Source organism: Trichoderma virens, assembly GCF_000170995.1.
Source record: "Trichoderma virens Gv29-8 chromosome Unknown TRIVIscaffold_5, whole genome shotgun sequence".
NCBI lineage: Eukaryota > Fungi > Ascomycota > Sordariomycetes > Hypocreales > Hypocreaceae > Trichoderma > Trichoderma virens.
Window position 1 is genome coordinate 1708105 of NW_014013744.1, and position 19941 is coordinate 1728045.

Sequence of the window (19941 nt, forward strand, 5' to 3'; positions counted from 1 at the left end):
AATTGCTCCTTGACATTGAACTCTGCTCGTACGTGAGGTGGCACACTGTTTCGTCAAAAAGTGATCATTCGTATATCATGAGTACCTGAGTTACACTCTCACCCCTCTATCGTACACCAAACGCCATGCCAGCATGACAAATCTAAACTTGCATTGTAATACCGCCAGATCTCACATCTTCATCCTCTGCGTCTCCATCTTCATCTGTCATCCTGCCCAGCATCTGCCCATATGTCGGTCGGAATGGCCATCTCATCCACACCTCCAACAGCTCAGTCCACTGCCCCTCGTTGATGGCTCTTGCACTTAGCGCTCCATGCCCCGTCATTGGTACTCCTCCCCGTGAGGCATCTCTCAAACTCGGCACCTCTGAAAATAGATCGCTGAAACCGGGCCATAGGCTTTCCATCGCCTTGTCTACCGGTTGGAGAGTCATGCTCCACCAGGACCGCAGCATAATGTCTGATATGTCGCCTGCGTGGTTGCTATTGGGGCCAATCTGTCGGAGCAGTGGATGCATGGCCTTGGGCTGTATATCCAGAAGGGCCGTCGGCGAATTCGGGAAGAATTCGTCTGGCATGGCTCTGAGCGGCTCATATTCTCGCCGATCCCAGAGCAAAGCTGGGGGGCTTTGGCGAAACAGATGATAACTGTCTCTCAGAACGTTGAGCTCCATACGCTGATTCTTCTTCAGGTTGTCAATCTTTTCGTTCCAGGCTTCGTTGGCTTCTTCCAACGCGCTCGCATTTTCCATACCCATGGTTGATATCCTCTCGTACTCCTGAAGTAATTCTAGGAACTTGTTGGAGTGATTGGCCTCATACTTTTCTCTACTCCGAAGAGTCTTTAGCCGACTCGGTAACTCCACATGTTCCTCTTCAAATTCGTGCTCGAGGTCCTCCAGCTCCTTCTTGAAAGGCCGCGGGACATCGGGCACGTTAACGCCGGCCAATTTTTTGCCTATGAGATGCTTCGATTTGAGTGAATCCTTATACATCTTTACCTCTCGTCCTTTGGGTACCATGAGGCCCAGTGCTTCCATCCTCGCCAGTGTATTAAGGGCGGACTCCTTGTTTATCCAATCGTCGCGCAGCGCATGACGGTTTTCAGCTTCCAGTTCTTGTCCCGCCACCTCATGAATCCATTCACACGCAAGCTCAGCTTCAAATGAGCCTCGCTTACGGCGATTCAGTGACTTGGGAATGAGCCGGCGCTTCTCATCGTCATTCACCCACAGGAGCATGCGGACCAACCCATATTTCTGGAATAGGGAAGAGGACTTGATGCTAGACATGAACTGATACATGACCATTGTGCTAATGCTATCGAATCCAAGGAATGCTTTCTTCGGGTAGCTGGATAAGTTGGCTGTAACCAGCAGCGTGTCGTTGCGTCTTGGCTCTCCTTCCCCATTGGAGAGCGCTTCTTGGTGAGAGAGCTTTGTCTGGATCATCTCAAACAGGTTCTTCCATACGATTCCCGATTTTGGAAGAAGCTGCACATTCTCTTTAGAAGTGAGATCCTTGAGAAATGGGCTGTACAATTCGGCGTCAAGATCCATCATGATGTGATTGCGAGGCTCCAAAAAGTCATGAAGTTTGCGGCTCCACACTCCTGTACCAGGATTTAAATCGATCAAGTCACATCCTCTATGGCGCTCTAATGATGTGCCTAAATACTCGATGATATCGTCTAAAACACTAGTCAGGCTTCTGTCGTGGTATATAACAGAGTGATGCTATTCCACGGAGATGCATACCGCAAAGCCCTTCGCTTACAATGTTTACTCTGTGAGGCTCTATCGCTTTCGGGGCATTACTCGCCTTTCTGCCGCCCCTGCGTTTCCATATCCCCGTTTTCTCAAGCTGTTGTGCGACGGTGCTTGTCGCCTTCAGCATGTCGGGAGCCTTTGCTTTAGTCGCCGCCCCACGGGCAAAGGTTGCTGAAGGCTGGCGCAGCAACCTCGCCAAGCTTGCGTGTCCATTGTGAAGACGAAATGACATGAAGAAGAGAGAAAAAGAGGCTGATAAGGTGTCGTGGCGTGGTGAGGAAAAGGGTTGAAAATGGCTGCAAAATGTTCGAGTTACAGAGAATTCTAGGTGAGGCTCGGTGTGGTGGGGTTCTCACCGAATTTAATGGGCTTGCTACCCACTCTTATTCCTATCCCAGCATTATGCTAACAGTAGCCATTGCAATGCGGATTTGCGAGAAGCCCTTGTTCTCCTCTGGAAAGGGAAACAATCATTATCTCATATAATATTACCTGATTTAGATAGAATCACAAAAGCAATGACAATTCATCTTGGACTCAAAAATAATCACATCCTACAAAGACATCGACCTCCTATCTACCATAAAAAGAATCGAATAAGAACAGCTTCTTTTCCTTTTCCAGTAAGACAGATGTATTACGATTCCCGAATTCAACATTGTATGTGCAAAGAGTGCCTAGATGCCCCTCTAACTCCTCAAAGCGCCGCTGTGCCATGTGCTTTCAAAGACACGCCCATTGCCTAAGCTCCCTCGCTTCCAAATTCATTCGTCCATTCAATTTGCCTCTCAATGTCATCCTTGGACACTGTAGGATGTGAGTCGCCCAAAGCTATCTCGAAATCCTGGAGTGCCACGTCTGGAGCCATTAGCTCATCTGGCTTAACATCGTCGTACGTCATCTCAATTCTCTCCGGGTCTCCTGGAGAGCAAGGAGTCAACATTCTCTTGCCATTTTTCATCACCTAGAGATTCTTAGTGTCAGCAGAGCACGAGTTGCGCAGTGAGTCAGCAAACTCTGAAACATACAGGCTTGAAATGAGTCGCTTGCAGAATCTTCCGAACAGGTCTCATGAGAGCGTGTTGAACAACATTGCTGATATCGCTTCCCGAAAAACCATCCGACAGTGATGCCAGAGTGCTGTAGTCGCTGGCTTCCAAAGCAGTGTCTGTATCTCCGATAGCAAGCTTGAACATCCTCGCTCGCCCGTTGGGGTCGGGTAGGCCGATGTGAACACGCCTCTGGAAACGTCGACGAATAGCAGCATCCAGTTGCCATGGAATGTTGGTTGCGCCCAGCACAAGAATGCCCCTGCTGTCGTTGCCGACACCGTCCATCTGCACTAGGATTTCCGTCTTGATACGTCGAGAAGCCTCGGACTCGCCCTCACCTCGGGGGCCACAAAGAGCGTCAATCTCGTCAATAAAGATGACAGACGGTTTGTTCTCTCTTGCCATGGAGAATAAGAGCTTCACAAGTCTAAATGCAAATAACCGTCAGCCACCACGGCAAGTGAACCACCATCGTCATCCAGTAGAAACTCACCTTTCACTCTCACCCATCCATTTGCTCACCAAATCAGAACTGCTGATACTGAAGAACGTGCTGTTTGCTTCCGTCGCCACGGCCTTGGCCAAGTAACTCTTTCCTGTTCCTGGTGGGCCGTACAATAAGATACCCTTCCATGCTTGTCTCTTGCCCTGAAACAGGTTTGGAAATTTGATGGGCAGCACGACAGCCTCCTTCAATGTCTCCTTGGCGCCCTCCAATCCAGCAATATCCTCCCATCTCACGTTTGGCCGCTCCTGGAGAATGGCGCCCGACAGCGCATTGCGAAGCTTCTTGTTGTCTTCGTCCTCTGCTGATGGCTTGGCTTTGCCTCCCGCGCTGGATCCATTGGCTCCCATGGGGGTCTTCCCGCCACCGGCATTGGCCTCGCTCTCGGATTGCAGGAACTGCTTCAGCTTTTCGGCCCGGTCCAAGTAAGTGGCCATCTTCTCCTGCATGGTGGCCTTGATTGCCTTGTTCTTCTCCCACTTGAGGGCCTTGACCCACAGCTCCATCGACGACATGTAGAGATCGAAGGCTTTTTGATATTCTTTCTCGTTGTCCGCGGCAATAGCCTTCTGGACCTCGGCGATGGCCCGGTCTCGAAAGTTGACGGACATGATGATGGTTGCCTTGCTGTATTCGAGGATGACGCGAGCGGAAAAAGACGACGGCAATGCAGCCTCAGAGAAGGACTCGGGGCTTATCACTTATAGGCCGTCTTGGGAGGATTCGACGGGCCAATCGAGCTGGTCACCAGGGGAAGGTCGGGCTTTATCAACAGAGCGCAGTGATGCCATGAACTGGATAACAAAACAAGGAACCCGTACCTGCGCTACTGAACTGCTGGCGGGGTAACATTTTACCTCTTTAACGGGGCGCAATTTGGAGCTGCCTGCTGTTACTTAGCGGGGCGTCACCAATTCGACTCTAGCACTCATCGAATCAACCAGTCGTGTCAGGTAAGATTAGGCTGATATATAAGATTCCGCGGGATTGGACTGTGCTGGCTTTTACTGACCAAGCAGAGAAGATAACCATCACGCGGTGAGCTCCAAAGATGGCCGAGGTCCAGGCCAAGTTGCAGTCCCTTTCCGAGGAGTTTCAAAAACTCCAGCAGGGTGAGTAACGCGACGCCACCTCTATTGCACTTAGCCATACTTCATCTTAATAGAATACCGGCTTCTAATGTGTACCTCTTTTAGATCTCCAAAGCGCAGTGGATTCACGCCAAAAGCTAGAGGGCCAGAGACAGGAGAACCTCGGAGTGCAAAAGGTTGGCGTCCCCCAGCTCCTCAGTGAGGGGCCTAGACAAAACCTCTAGAAACTAACAGCCTGAAGGAATTCGAGAACCTCGATGAGGATGAGACCATCTACAAACTTGTAGGCCCAGTCTTGCTGAAGCAGGAAAAGTTCGAGGCGGAGAGCACCGTCAAGGGCCGGCTAGACTTCATCGGAGGCGAAATGTTGGTCACCATGCTTTATTTATACACAGTTGACTTTCTGGCTTCAAGGGCACAGCTAACCTTACGCAGTACAAGATTGGAGGATCAGATCAAGGAGACGCAGGGGAACATCGAGAAGAAGAAGACTGAGATTATCCAGATCCAGGCAGGGGCGCAGGGGGCCATTGGCGGACAATAGATGCCGAGACAGATAAATCAAATGAAAAGCTACATGTAATTTGGCACCACATCCAAGAACTTTCTCCCGGGCTACAAACCCTTTCATGTGTGTTCACTCACCATGGAACATACTGCTGAGTTCCATGATTAGGCGCCGCCCCCTTTTAAGATTTGTTCGCGATATAGACACTTTTGCACTCATTGGCGGCGCGCCAGCTTACTGCACATGCAATTAAACCCTCCCTCTATTCGCCCTGCCTACAGCGGTGTTCTGCCCCGCCATATTGCTCTGGAGGGGCCGACGTCAACTGCTGCCTCTGTTAGTTGCAAGTTTGCCAGTAACAACGAACATTTAATCTTTCTGCCTGCCAGGCAGCTCTCCGGCTCTGCAATATTTGGCGGCGGCCTGGGCTTCTAGCATGAGATACTTCCCCTAGAAAGTCCAGGATTCGCAGAGACGCTCCCCAGCCACATTCCAACAGCCATCGTTTCCAATATCGCAATGGAGACTCGTTCGAGCATGGCCGCGGGCCGGCCGCAAAGCATCAAGGAGCTGGTAGCTCAGGCCGAGAACTTTGCCTTCAACGTTAATATCGCTATGAAGCACTGGATCCGGGCTGCTGATACACTCTATCAAGAGGTGTGTGCAGACATGCCGCTGTTTCTCTACTCATTGGACCCCACGCGCTGACCTGATATCAAGGCATCATTTGCTTTATCGGATGGCGATTACGGACGAGCCTACATGATGCTTTATCGACACTCCGTTTTGGTCTTGAAATTTCTACCCACCCACCCCCAATTCAAAGACCCCGAAAACAAAAAGGCATTTAAAATACTATCGAAGCGGATTCCACGCGTCGTCGATGATCTTGAGCAACTAAAACCCGAGATTCAGGCTGCGTATGAGGAATGGGAACGCGCTGCGCCATCTCCCGCTATCGAGCGACATAAGCAGCAGGCGGCATCGTCATATGCAAACTTTGCAGCGCGAGATCCAAGTTTAAGCGGTAATGCAAGAATTTTAGACGCGGCGGAGCACCAGGATCTAGCAGTGGATTTAGCACAGCAAGAGCTGAGCCGGCGAGAGCGAGATAAGCGCGCGAGCAAGCATAGTAGCGTTTGGGAAGCACGGGACACAGCGAATAGAACATCACAGCTCGACGATGGCGATCTTCGAAGACAGATGGAGGCAACGCGCCGTACGCTTGACATGGCGCAGGAGCGCAGAAACCTTGACGCAGCTTTGGAAGATCACGATAGGAGTCCTCCAGTGACCACTCATAACTACTACTACCCATCCCTCTCCAAGTCCAGGCCTATTGATTACGAACAAAGCCGGTATTCATCATCAAGGGAGCCACAACCTACTAGACCGCCAAAGGAGCATTTCGACCTGCCTCCCTTGCGGCACGAAGAAAAATTCGACACTTCAAACTCGACTATTCCGCCCCAGGTGCCCCGTAAGGCTCATCTTGATGACTATCAACCGCTAGATGCCACCCCACGGCCGTTGGTTGATCTTCATCAGCCTCCTCTTCCACCCAAAGACTCGGTGGAAATACCTCAACCGAAGAAAGAGCGCCTCGCCTTTAAGCCTGGAGGCTATCTCGAAAACGGCGATCCTATTCGGTCAATATTCCTCCCTGGTAGCTTGCGGTCCAAGTTTCTGGAAATCGCCTCAAAGAACACGGCAGCTGGCTTGGAGACCTGCGGTGTCCTCTGTGGAACGCCCGTCAACAACGCCCTTTTTGTCCGCTGCCTGCTTATTCCAGATCAGAAATCCACCCCTGACACGTGTGAAACGGAAAATGAAAGCGCTCTTTTCGATTACTGTATGAGTGAGGATTTGTTGATGTTGGGTTGGATACACACCCACCCAACTCAAACGTGCTTTATGAGTTCTCGCGATCTCCACACGCATGCGGGATATCAAGTGATGATGCCCGAAAGCATTGCCATTGTGTGTGCGCCGAGATACAATGAGTAAGTTGAATAAAACAACTAGCACCAGCAGTGCTTTAACTAACTCTGGACCTAGGCACGGCATCTTTCGACTCACGCATCCTCCCGGATTAGATCACGTTCTAAACTGTAATCGCACAGAGACATTTCATCAGCATTCCATTGACAACCTCTACCGAGAGGCCTATCATCCTAACGGGCACGTGTACGAGAGTGACAAGATGCCCTTGGAAGTAGTCGATCTACGGATGACATGAAAAAACAGCTCGCACGCTCTGGATCTCAATACTTGATTATTAAAGCAGCATCGCGAAGCGTGATATCACTCATAATACGGTCATGTTGAAGCAATTTTCTTCCTTTTTTTCGCGCGAGAAATCTCTGACCTTTTTTCTTCTTTGCTTGGCATTTTCTTCGTCTGGAAGCCTTCGTCATATCCAAATATTTGAGGATTTCAAAGAAATACGATTTAATGACGACCATTACAAAGAACATGGTATCGATGCGGACTACAAATGCGTGGCTCAAGTCTAATTATGATAAACTGATCGCCAAAGAAGCAAGGCGATCAATGTAGGAGCTTCTACCAAATCGAGCCAAGTTCCAAGACGAACTGCACATTTTAACGAGATTGAGTAGGACATGGGCAAGTTTACAGGCAACAGGCAAGCCGATGTTCATACTGAACAATCCTTGGTCGACACAGCGCATGCGGCGCATCGGTATGCAATTACCCATGCAACCAGTGTTCCAAGGCTACGCACAGAGACATTGCAGCCATGCCGATGTGCTTGTACAGTTAACTACATGCGCAACATGAGAACCATTACAGGGACATGGAAATGCAGGGCGCTAAGACTCTGAAGAGAGATTGAGATGCATGGTGCACGGACAAGGATGGCTGCTACCACCCGCTGAGATGGGTACAGTTCAAAACTACTTTGTATTATTATTTGAGCTTGATGTTAGGCTGTGTGCAAGAACGCATAGCATCCTACGAGTACTAACGAAGATATGAAATGAAGCATCATCAGAACCCGAATCGTCAAGGGGCATTACAAAGTAATAGTACTAGTATCAAAGCAACCGTGTGGAATGAGAGCAACCAGGCTATACGGTGACGGTGGAGCAAGTTTGGGTCAGCCTGCAGCCCAAAGAAGCAAATGAATCGAGCCCTATCTAAGATGACCCGCCCCCTGGTCCGCCTCTTGTGGAATATTCAATAGATGATATTGCAAGCTGCTGATGAGTTTATGCATCGAGGAGGCGCCCAGATAATGATCTCTCCAAATTCATTCATGCATGTACTAGTAATGGGATTCATCTGATCCCATTAGGATCTCCGAGCCTCGGTCCACTAGATCCAGATCATCGATTTAGCCCCTCCCTTTTCTCTCTCTTTCTCTTGTCTTAATTACTCGTACATGTTCTCCTTAGCCATGGATGTACGAGTACGACTCCGGTGAGCTGGTCTCAGCTATTGGTCTCTCCGCATACATTCATGCAGGGTACGGGTTGCATGACCCCTTTCGGGCGCGTACGCACAAGTTTCAGCACAGAATACACGACGATTCTGTGAATACGAGTATGCCAGTGCATTGCGTCGACTTGTGCAAAAACGATAACAACATGTGCGAATGCATGCGCAATAATCACAAGGGCAAAGGGAGGAAGAGCGGCGATAGGCAAAAATCACCCAGCCAGGAATCACGACGTAATAGGCGTAGCATCGCAGGTTTCAGCTGGCATCGAGCACGCCTCTCATTTCTCCATGAGCAGTGTGGATCCGGGACGAGGACCAATCCGGACGCCAGCATTTCATTCTGAGCAATGATCTGCTCGCAAAGTCTGGCGCCTATATATGCATGTCTTAGACAGACATCCAGCAAGACCGGGGCCTGGACGAAAGAGACGGCACGGTGAAAACTCGTCCGCCCGCTATCTCCAGGACTGATGGGTAGGATTGGCCGATTTGCGCTGAGGCCATCTGCATGTCTGTTGCAGCGCATGAAGCTTGCGCAATTAGCGTGCGAACAGCTTTCAGCAGGGAGGGAGAGACGCTCAGCTTGTCTCTGGCTGTGGGCAAAAGTGAAGCAGCTCTTTGAAGCACATCCAAGGTCTTCCCGTTTGAAATCGTACGACGTGCTACCGCCAGCTCTCTAGTCACAGACACGTGTCCCTTGGCGTCTTTTGGCGTCTTTTGGCCTACCCAGCCTCCAACTTTGAAGCTGCTATGGCGATACTTCAAGGGTCTGACGTCGACCTGAGCAGGTTAACCACATGAAGCCCGATCCTCCAAGGGTACGGAGTAGTACCCGCAGGACTAGTTCTAGCGGGAATCGGCATTTTCAGGTGACGGCCGACTAACACTTACACCAATGGTACCCAAAAAGTCGACGGCGCAATCTGATTATCCATAATGAGATGGGGTGGGTCGAAGGGGTGGGAGCCAAAAGGTTGATTCACCACGACTCGCCCAGTCTTATGGAGCACTCCCAATCTCAAATATCGTGAGCCGGGAAGTCTGACCCGCAGAGACAGAGGAAGAGGAAGAGGATGAGGGAGGGAGGGAGAGGGGGGGTTGTCTTGAGGATTCTGCTTGATCAAACTGTGTTGCAGGACGCTACAAAGTCCGGTTGCTTGCCAAGGGCACTTCCCGTTGGCGGGTGTAATACAACATCAAGGAGGGGGATAGCTCTTCTTACGAGATTCCGCCTCCTATGATGGCTCGAGGAAATCTATTCGGTCATCATCCCTGGTCCTCCCCGCATGTATGTCTTACCCTGATATACAGGCCCTCCAATAAGGGCGGCTAGGGTGTTCATATGGAAATACTACATCCCATACTAGCATCAGCCTTTCTGGTCCCCTGGGATGGAGCTAGAGACATCGCGGCTCCGAGCAAGCAGACACGGCTTTTGCAGAGGTGCCGATAACACACCATGTGGGCTGCCAGCTACCGCATTACTTGCTATTCGTCTTTCTCGTCTCCAATGTGGCAATAGCTTAGTTCCCAGGGTCGATCTCAGCATGCCGTCGCTAAGATTTTTGGTTCAGCCGCAGCCCGCGGCCCGAACCCTCACACGTCCGGATGTTTCTAACTGGCCGATTGAACATGTCCATACCCCATAAAGCTTGCTGGGCTAATGTTGGTAGTGGCCTCGTCATGTCTTTGAAAAGGGGAGAATACGGCGGCTGCATGAGCAGTAGCTTGTCCCCCAATGGTAGATAAGACACCGAGACGCCCCAGCTGCATGAGCTTGTCCATTGCTTCTTTTTGGCATTGCATGTATTCTGCTGCTCTTGAATTCTCTTCCATGATACCCGGCCAGTAGCAAAATTCTGTCCACCATGAGTTCCAGCAGAAATACCCCCAATGGCAATCATGCCGCTGTCGAGTACCCCGGCGGTCCTGTTGCAAAGGCAAAGACGACCAAGCCTGTCAAATATGGCAGCTTGATGCAGCTATACCGTGCTTCTCGCCGACCTCTCCCTAACAAGACTGGAGATGGTACCTACCAAGTGGTTAGGAACAGGCCGACTCTGATGCAGGATCTAAGCACAATCACCTTTCAAGGTAAATACCTACGCCGTTGTTCTAAGGAAACATGATATGCTGACGCATTCTCTCCTAGATCTCAAGACGCTCAAGGCGATTATCACTGCGAAGCTCAAGGGCGAGACTCAAGCCGACGACAAAACAATGATAATGGAGAAGACTATTCAATTGGTCGCTGCGATGCCTAGCGGCTCTAAGAGACAAGAAATGCTCACTAATATGTTCATTGACGAGCTATGGTACTCGCTTGATCATCCCCCATTGTTGTACATGGGAGACCAATTCCGCTTCCGCCAGGCTGATGGATCTAACAACGTAAGTTTTAAACGCTTCGAATACCCACGTTTACGACTAGAGACTCATGAAGATTGCCCAGAACCCTCTCATGCCCAAGCTTGGTGCAGCCGGTACTCCCTATGCGCGCTCATGCCATCCTGGAGTGGTACCACTGGGAGCTTTGCCTGATCCCGAAGCTGTCTTCGAGTCCATCATGGCCAGAGACAAGTTCATCAGGAATCCCAACAACGTCTCAAGCATCCTGTGGTATTGGGCAACCATTATCATCCATGGTAATTATGATAGGACAATCTCGTTCAGGAAACATAACTAACTTGGCTCTAGATTTGTTCTGGACCAACGAAAGGGATCCCAACATTAACGATTCATCATCATATCTCGACCTAGCCCCCCTCTATGGTCATAGCCAAGAGGCCCAGGACTCCGTCCGCACATTCAAGGATGGCATGTTGAAGCCCGATACCTTTGCTGATAAGAGACTCTTGGGCATGCCCCCAGGTGTCTGCACCATCCTTGTCATGTTCAACCGCGTTCATAACTACGTTGCCGCAAATATGGCCGCCATCAATGAGGGCAACAGGTTCGCCAAGCCTTCTCCAACTCTACAGGGAGATGCTGCGACTGCGGCTTGGAAGAAATACGACGAGGAGTTGTTCCAGACGGCTCGCTTGGTGACTTCTGGTCTGTACATTAACATCACTCTTGTTGACTACGTGCGAAACATTATCAACCTGAACAGAGTTGATACCGAGTGGACACTGGATCCTCGACAAGAAGCCGGTGTCGATGTCGGCACCAAAAAGGGCTCTGATCGAGGAGTTGGCAACTGCGTCTCTGCGGAATTCAACCTCTGCTACCGCTGGCACTCCTGCATCTCCGAGATGGATGACGAATGGATTCATGCCTTCTACGACGACCTTTTGGGAGAAAACTACGGCACCATGGATATGCGCACGCTGATGATTGCTATCCGCAAGTTTGCCATGGGCATGCCCAAGGATCCTGCTGACTGCGTCTTCGGCGGCTTCACACGCGGTCCTGATGGTCGCTTTGACGACGACGATCTCGTCAACTGTATTGCCACGGCCATTGAACAGCCTGGTGGTTCATTTGGTGCCCGCAACGTCCCTCGCATCATGAAGCCCGTGGAAATGCTCGGCATCATTCGTGGCCGAAAGTGGCACCTGGTGGGCTTGAACGAGTTCCGAAAACACTTTGGCCTCAAAGCCTACGAGACCTTTGAGGACATCAACTCGGATCCCCAGGTTGCAGATGCTCTGCGCAATCTTTACCAGCATCCTGACTATGTCGAGCTCTACCCAGGCATCGTCGCCGAAGAGGCCAAGTCGCCCATGGTCCCTGGTGTTGGTATTGCGCCGACTTACACTATTTCCCGTGTCGTCTTGTCTGACGCCGTCTCCCTTGTCCGTGGTGATAGACATTACACTACGGATTATAACCCTCTGTACCTCACAAACTGGGGCTACAAGGAGGTTGAGTATGATCTTAAAGTCAACCACGGCTGTGTCTTCTACAAGCTCTTCATCCGAGCATTCCCCAACCACTTCAAGCAAGACTCCGTCTATGCCCATTACCCCATGGTCATCCCCCAGGAGAACCGCAAGATCCTGACCAGCTTGAACCGCGTCCACCGCTTCAGCTTCGAGCGCCCGAGAGCCTCTGCTCCTCGCGTCGACATCACCACCTTTGGCGGCTTCAAGCAGGTGATTGCAAACGAGGACAAGTACCGCGTGCAGTGGCAAGAAGGCCTCGAGATTCTTTCCGGCCACACAGGCCGCTACATGCAGGCCAGCGACCGCAAGACGCTCGAATCCGTGCTCTACAAGGACGGTTGGAGGAGTGCCGTCAAGGCCTTTTACGCAAAGACGGCCGAGAAGCTGTTGGCAGAAAAGTCGTACACCATTATGGGCAAGAAGCATGTCGATATTGTTCGTGATTTCGGAAACACGGCTCACACCCACTACGCCGCCCAGATCTTCAACATCCCCCTCAAGACGCAGGAGAATCCCAAGGGCGTCTTCTCTGAGCATGAGCTGTATGCCGCGTTGGCTGCTATCTACACTACTATCTTCCTGGACATTGATCCCGCCAAGTCCTTCTCTCTGAGACAGAAGACCAAGGAAGCTGCCGATGCTCTTGGAGCGTCTATCGAGACAACTGTCAAGTATACCAAATCTCTTGGCCTTCGCCTCTTTACCGGCAACACCAGCAACGATCCTCTTTCCACCGCCGGTGTTAATGCCGTCAAGGCTCTGGCCAAGTCCGGCATGAGTGCTCACGATATCGCCTGGGGCTTGATCCTGCCCACAGCCGCTGCGATTGTTCCAACCCAAGGCCGACTGGTACGTATTCAAATGTTTCCATACTGAAAAAAAAAATTCCTTCTTTGTTACGCCAAAAGCTAACATAACTCCATTTAGTTCGCCCAAGCTCTCGACTGGTACCTTTCTTCCGAAGGCGCTGCCTACGTCGACGACATCCACACCCTCGCTTCTCAAGAGCCTAGCCCCGAAACCGACGCTCTTCTCCTCGGTTTCGCCATGGAAGGCGTCCGTATGGCTGGTGCCTTTGGCTTGCACCAAGTTTCCACTGGCCCCGACACCATCACCGAGGATGACGGCCGCAAAATCAACGTCAACCAAGGCGACAAGGTCTTCGCGTCCTTCGTCTCCGGTGCCCGAGACCCTAATCAGTTCCCCAACCCAGAAACCATTGATCCGCGCCGTCCTCTTGACTCTTATATCCAGTTCGGCGCCGGCACGCACAGAGCTCTGGACAAGGAAGTCAGCCAGATCGCATTGGTGGAGCTTTTCCGTGCGATTTTCAAGAGGCAGGGCCTGAAGAAGGTTGCCGGGCCGCAGGGAGAGCTGAAGAAGGTCCCGAGACAGGGCGGCCACTGCGAGTATCTGACTGAGGACTGGGGCACTCTTACGCCCTTCCCTCTGTCGATGAAGGTTACCTGGGATAATTAGCTGAATGAAGGAATTTGGAGAAGGAATGAAAGTGACATGGAAAAGAGTATGAATACCCAATGAAGCGTGAAAGAGACTGAGAATATGATGTATTCGGTGTGAATGAGGGGGGATATAATGAAGTTGGATGCTATTTAATATATAATTCCTTGTAAAGGAACTTATCACACTCAACTATTGCATCTCATAAACTATACAAGTCAAAAAGTGTGATGGTTCTACCTATTCACCAATGCTTCTATCTTTCAAGTTTGATTCTCATCTTTTTTATATTTATACCTAGGTTGATACCATGATAGTAGGAGTAGTTGGCTTCAAACATCCAGCAACCGCCATCCATTCCGCGCACGCCAAATGCAAAAAAACAAGAGTCACCGGAGTTACAAAGGAAATAAACAACAAAAAAAAGATTCCTTCAAAGGAGGGAGATAGATATTAAACAAAAAATCGAAAAAAATAAACGCTGGACGAACGGGGAATCGAACCCCGGACCTTTCCCAGGCGGTTGAGCAACCAGTAGGTTACACGATGCTAAGGGAAAATTATACCACTAAACCATCCGCCCATGCTATGCGTTGAAAGCTGTTGGCCAAAATTGTTCCTATCAAGGTAACGAAAGCAAATGATTGGTTCAAAAAGAATGTTTGTTAGCTGGTATTCTCTCTCCAGGCACATATCACAACACACACCACAATACATGTAATACAACACAGCACGAAACATTCACCAGTTGAAAACCCACAAAGCAAAAGACTTGAGAGCATGAAGATGCAGGTAAATAAACAACCGAATCTACTTAAAAAAAAAATCAACTGTCTGTATGTATGTCGAATGCGGTCAATGGTATCATCCACGTCTTGTAATAAAGCCAATATTAGCACACTTTGCACCACAACCCACACGAACAAAGTTCCCTTCTTTCTCTTTTTTTGTTCAACCTACAGCAAACAATCTGCACTCCGTTCCGCCGCTGTTTCTCTCCACTCCCATGTGACACATAGGAAAAAGACCAAAACGAAAAGGAAAAGAAAAAGGAGACAAAAGACACGTTGAGAGTAAAGATACCGTTTCCTCTGAGGACAAAAGGGAGAAAAAAAAAGATATGAACCCAATCAAAAGGACAGGAAAGAGCTTGGCCAACAGGAAAAAATCAGAAGGGGAGAAGAAGAAAAACACACTGGCCGTCAAGCAGGGATGGGGGGGATAAAAGGGGGGGATAAGAAAAAGATAAAGCAATGAACAGAGAAAAAAGAGAAACGCGAGATGCTGATTATGTTGCAAAACAGTGTTAAAAATCGTAGAGCCCAGCAATTCCGCCCGACCCGTTTCCTTGTCCTTCATGCGGAATCATCAGAGAAAAAAAAAATATGGGTTAAAGTCTGGACCCTTTGTTTATAGTGAACATCGCTGATTTTATGCGCCATGCCGTGCTTTGTCGTAATACCAATCAATTTCCAATCCATCAGCGATGGAGTTGAGGTCCAATAGCTGTAGTCCGTCTACATAACCATTCTAATTCCACCTTGTTGTTGCGAGTTCTCCTTCTTGGGGAGCGGTGGTAGATGCTTGTTTAGACTCCCTCGGCTCGTCGGTCGAGCCACCTTGAGGGAATTGTCCCTGCTCACAGTGCCGTTGCTATTGTCGCCGTAGCCACTGTCAGAGCTATCGGGTTTGAGATAGTTTTGGTCGTGAGGAGGAGGGGTCGGCGGCGGCGCGCGGCTAGGCTCGGCCATGTTGCTCCAAGATGTGCCCTGAATCCATCGTTCTGTATCGTCTCGGCTACTCTCTCCAGCTTCTTCTACCACGGGCAGAACAGCCTCGTGTTGTGAGTCCCGGGCGCCTGGCATGGTGGCGGTCTTGAGTGTTCGCTCGGGTATCTGAGCCTCAGGTGTTCGCCCATTAGACTGCAATCCGATTGGGGGCGGTGGGGGTTGGTGCATCGGCATTGGGGGAATGGTGCTCTGCCTCGACCTTTCTTGCTTCTGTGCCTGAAGAAGCATTTCCTGGTCTCTGCGCGCACGTTCTCGTTTCGCCTCCTCGGCAGACATGGTGATGCCTTGGATGAAATGGTAGAATCGATCTCCGTATTGGTCCGGCGGTAAAGCTGATATTTTGCTCTTGTCATTCGAGAGACCTTTCCAGAAATGTTCGATCTTTTTGATCATTCCGTACTATTGAAGTGGTTAGCTGAGATTCAATAAATAACTATTAGCAACACGTTCTCCTCCTGCGACTTACGTGAGTCAGACAATCAATGACGCCGAGGTAGTAAATCTCTTCTGCTGGTTCGTTGTCCTCGTGAGTTGCTCTGAAGCCGCCGTCGTCTTGGTTGAAAAGGAGCCCACGACGATCTTCGCCCACCTCCTCGGGCATCTGGTCGTTGGCCTGGCCCATGGGCACTGGGCGTTCTTTCTGGACCATCTGCCGCAGTTCCTTTGCCTTGCGGTAATTCTCCAGCTTCGATGGCGTTCGGAGAAGAGAGGCCTGGAGATCGTCGTCGGTGCTCTTCTCGCCGCCAGGGTTGAACACTTGAAGAGTCTTTCCACGCAGGTTTTCTTCGTTTCCACGGGAAAGATCATGGATGCCAACCAACAAAGAATAGTCCATGATATGGAGACGCTTGAGGAGGGCCACATCCCGCTGCAGCTGCTCCAGGAACAGTTTCTTCTTCTGAATACCCAGCTCAAGGTTTTGCTTTCGTCGGAGCCAGTTCAAATCCTTGAGGGTCGCGCGAGGGTTCTTCTCCAAGTCCTCCTCCCTGTAATCTCGGCCAATAGTCGAACCCTTGAGATCAAATGTTGTGTGGACGTCTCGGTGTGGGGGGAACAAATTGTTCATGACGACGAAATGAATCTTCTTTCCGTAGGGCATCTTGACTCGGTGGAGGCCGTAGAACTGAGATAGCAATGTATTCGGGTTTTGGGTGACGTGCTCGTAATATTCTTTGAGAATCTTGCGCAGAAATTTATGCTCAGCGTGGTGAATGGTCTTGATGATGTACTTGTAATCTCTAGAAAAGTAAAAAAAGCTGCCGCTCTTGCCGGGAGAGCCCAGCTCCGAGAGTATATATTTGCCCGTCAGGGACATGAGATAGTCGGCCGGGTCCAGACGGAAGGCATTTCGCAGGTGACGGAAGACCCAGGGGGCGTAGTCTTTAAACTTGAAATCGTACTTGGCTGAGGGAACGAGTTCGTTGCCGGTGCTAATGAAGGGGGGTAATGTTAGCATTTGATAGCACCACACGAGACGAAGTAGTCCGTTGGGCAAAACATGAAGAGGTGAAGGGAGACAAGGTTACGTTACGTACATGTCAAACGTAGACTTTTGCTTAACATTAAAGTCTGCGTCAGTCAATTCGCGGTCCAACTTTGCGTTCGTCCTCGAAACGGACACACGGATGCCCGTTAGCATGTTGTAGGCCGTCACCCAGTTGGCATGGCTCTCGTCCACCTTGGTGCCAACCAAGACACGGTCATCGTCCTCCTCCTCCTTCCGCCTCCGCTTGCTGGCCCGCTTTTGTCGATATACTTCGGCCCATCGCATGGCGTCTTCGTCGGGAGCAATCTCATCCCTGGGGGCATCCGACTGCATGGATCTTGTCGTCCGCCGGGCCAGGCTGAAGGAAGCGGCGCGGCCAGTAGGGCTGGCGACTGTAGGCGAGAAGCGTCCGCTGGCCTGAGCGGTGTCGAGTTCCCTCGAGGTTCTGCCCGAAGGTGGTTTGGGCACCTCGAGCGTGTGTCTCTGTTTGGGGCCCATGGCGGAGCCTGGGGGTTGCAAGTGTGCAGACAATGAGGGCGCCGAGTTGGAGCCGCCGGGCTGGTAGGATGCGGGAGATGAGAAGCGTTGAGGATTGATGCTGCCGTTGAAGTTTTGCGGCAGGGCGAGGTCGGACGCCATGGGCGACGCAGGCGTCAGAGACGGGGTCCAAGGCTGAAGCGGGCTGTGCGACTCGACGTCTGTGGGGGGCGGAGTTGGTCGGGTCAGGGTAGCAGAGACATCGTCCTGGACGCTCCTTGTTGATGCTCTGTGATTCTGATTGCTCGCTGACTTGCGGGCCGCATCTGCAGCTGCATGCGAGAATTCGACCCCATTGCCATTGCCGGTCTGTGGCACGGGGCGATGAGGGAGAGAAAAGGCAGCGCCATTGGACAGGGCGCGGTCAACGTCTTGCACGTCCAAATCTTGCCCAAAGCCTTGCACGCCATAACCGCCAGGCAGACTCTTGCCGTTGGAGAGAGAGCTCATGCTGGTAGGGCGTGTCTCGTTGCCGCTGGCGTCGTCTCGCCACCGGTCGAGTTCGCTCAAGGGCACGGGCGAGTCCGAAACGTCCGAGTCGCGGGTGGACAGTGTCGAGCTCTCGTCGAAGCGCTCATGGACGGCGTAGGACCGGGCGTCGGTTATGGAAGCCTCATTCGCCTGGTCCTTTGCACCGAAGTGTTCGTCGAGCTTGATTACGGAGCCGTTGGAAAAGACTGTCGGGTTGTCTTGGGTCAGGAACGAGGGCATTTCGCTGCGACGGCGGACGCGAGCGGCAGGCGGGTGCTAAATGCTACCAATTGAGCGATGCTTCCTGGATCGATGGGTGAATGGTGATGATGGGGAATTGCGGCAGCGGCCAAAGAGGTCGTTGCACCGGCTTGATTCTCGCGGATTGGATGGTGCAGGAGATTGGGCAGAGACAGCAGAACTAACGCAGCAGCGAGCAAAGACTGGCGCGCCGACCCACTGGCGCAGTGCTGGGGGATGACGAATGGCCCGGGGGCTGCAGCGAGGGACGGCGCCTACGAGGCAGGGGAGGGAGTAGTTCAGGGCACTTTTGGGGGGGGCCGCAGTGCAGTCCGGTGCTGTTTTTGTTTGCCTAGGTGCAGTATCGATGTCTTGATGATGATGGATTTGACGTCAACTCTGTTCTGGCGGGTGCAAATGGAGAGGGCAAAAGGGAACAGCGAGCGTCCAGCAAACACGAACAAGACAACACAGGCTTACCTTGCCTTTTGGCCCTACCAGGGACATCTGGCAGCGGGCTGTCGGGGTCCAACGTGGAAAAATGAAATGAGGCTGGTCTTGGGCAGTGGCGGGTTTGTCGTTTACTCCGGGCTGCGCTAATGGGCCAAGGGGGTTGGCAGCGGAAATGGGCGAGAAAAAATGGATCTCGACTGCAGTTAGTGGATGGGAACTTGAAAACCTGGAGACTGCACGGCACGCTGGAGCCCTGCAGCGCAAAGCTACAGGTACTGTAGTGGACATGTACTAGGTCCAGGATGGGTACAGTACAGTAGAGGCTCCAGTGGGCGGCCGCTCGCTCAGCGCTGGGAGCTGGGAGCTGGTTGACTCGGTCCAGTATCGACATTTGATGTTGATGATTGATAGTTGACATCTATATCCATCCAATGCATCATTGAGGGAATGACACTGCTGCTGTACTAGATACCTGGACGGATGTAGGACCCGACCTGGCCCAGCTGAGTTCGCTGCTGATCCGAGGCAGTGCTTGTGCGCTGGCCAAGCTTGTGCGCTGCTCCTCCATCGTGGTCCCCCATTGTGCGTGCCACGGCAGACTCGCATGTGCATGTACAGACATGTACGCAGTACCTGTAGCCAGACCGGCGACGTGTAAGATAGAATGGAGTCTCTACTGGCTCATGTGCCAAGTACTGGACTGGACTGTACCGCATGTTGACTCGCAGAAATGATTTACAGGAGGCTTCTGGCGCTCTGGCCTAATGGCATCAGCCCGTTCCACCATCAAGCAGGGGGCACGCAAACAAATCCATCGTATTCCGCATGGGTGAAACCGGCTGACTAACAATCACGGCATCCAATCTGCCCATATCTGGCATGAGAGAAAAAAAGAAAAGAAAAGAAAAAATACCTCGACCAGTGGAAGGCCTGAAGCTGAGGCCGACCTGAACTCCGGAGATCACATCAATCACATGGACTTAAGAGCCGCTCCTCCGTCTCTGGGCGATCATATGTCCATGTCCATGTCCATGGATACGCACAACTTTGCTGTCCATCAAGGCTATGCGGGTTGGCAGGCTTCCATTCCAGCCGAGATGCAGGTAGGTACTTGTCCTTGCGCGGTATCTGTCACGCACACACATGTACTCCGCACACTGACACCGTGGACCAAATTTGATACTCCCTAAAACTCCTCCACCCCTGAGCGTCTCTGCTTGGCAC

At 51.4% G+C, this 19941-nt stretch overlaps 7 protein-coding genes across 7 annotated transcripts; 4 read left to right on the top strand and 3 right to left on the bottom strand.

Moving 5' to 3' along the window:
- Nucleotides 1-160: 160 nt before the first annotated feature.
- On the bottom strand, nt 161-1922 carry TRIVIDRAFT_115030 (uncharacterized protein; the record flags this gene model as incomplete). Its single annotated transcript, XM_014102484.1, has 2 exons — nt 161-1692; nt 1760-1922. Coding segments are annotated over 2 exons (1695 nt in total), but the record flags the coding sequence as incomplete, so codon positions are not given.
- A 591-nt stretch (nt 1923-2513) lies between these two features.
- TRIVIDRAFT_82358 (uncharacterized protein) lies at nt 2514-4110 on the bottom strand (the record flags this gene model as incomplete). Its single annotated transcript, XM_014102485.1, has 3 exons — nt 2514-2735; nt 2800-3250; nt 3317-4110. 3 exons carry the CDS (start codon nt 3937-3939, stop codon nt 2514-2516), a joined length of 1296 nt encoding a protein of 431 aa, XP_013957960.1.
- A 204-nt stretch (nt 4111-4314) lies between these two features.
- TRIVIDRAFT_82357 (uncharacterized protein) lies at nt 4315-5013 on the top strand (the record flags this gene model as incomplete). Its single annotated transcript, XM_014102486.1, has 4 exons — nt 4315-4440; nt 4525-4595; nt 4661-4785; nt 4855-5013. 4 exons carry the CDS (start codon nt 4380-4382, stop codon nt 4961-4963), a joined length of 366 nt encoding a protein of 121 aa, XP_013957961.1.
- A 433-nt stretch (nt 5014-5446) lies between these two features.
- Nucleotides 5447-6934, top strand: TRIVIDRAFT_37149 (uncharacterized protein; the record flags this gene model as incomplete). The annotated part of the gene is made up of 2 exons (XM_014102487.1): nt 5447-5584; nt 5648-6934. The coding sequence occupies 2 exons, from the start codon at nt 5447-5449 to the stop codon at nt 6932-6934; spliced, it is 1425 nt and encodes a 474-aa protein (XP_013957962.1).
- A 270-nt stretch (nt 6935-7204) lies between these two features.
- Nucleotides 7205-7949, top strand: TRIVIDRAFT_212643 (uncharacterized protein; the record flags this gene model as incomplete). The annotated part of the gene is made up of 1 exon (XM_014102488.1): nt 7205-7949. One exon carries the CDS (start codon nt 7552-7554, stop codon nt 7771-7773), a length of 222 nt encoding a protein of 73 aa, XP_013957963.1.
- Nucleotides 7950-10368: 2419 nt separating this feature from the next.
- Nucleotides 10369-13758, top strand: TRIVIDRAFT_55803 (uncharacterized protein; the record flags this gene model as incomplete). Its single annotated transcript, XM_014102489.1, has 5 exons — nt 10369-10486; nt 10545-10783; nt 10845-11037; nt 11090-13128; nt 13207-13758. 5 exons carry the CDS (start codon nt 10369-10371, stop codon nt 13756-13758), a joined length of 3141 nt encoding a protein of 1046 aa, XP_013957964.1.
- Nucleotides 13759-15263: 1505 nt separating this feature from the next.
- Nucleotides 15264-18264, bottom strand: TRIVIDRAFT_113118 (uncharacterized protein; the record flags this gene model as incomplete). Its single annotated transcript, XM_014102490.1, has 3 exons — nt 15264-15929; nt 15997-16960; nt 17066-18264. Coding segments are annotated over 3 exons (2829 nt in total), but the record flags the coding sequence as incomplete, so codon positions are not given.
- Between the last annotated feature and the right edge of the window lie 1677 nt (nt 18265-19941).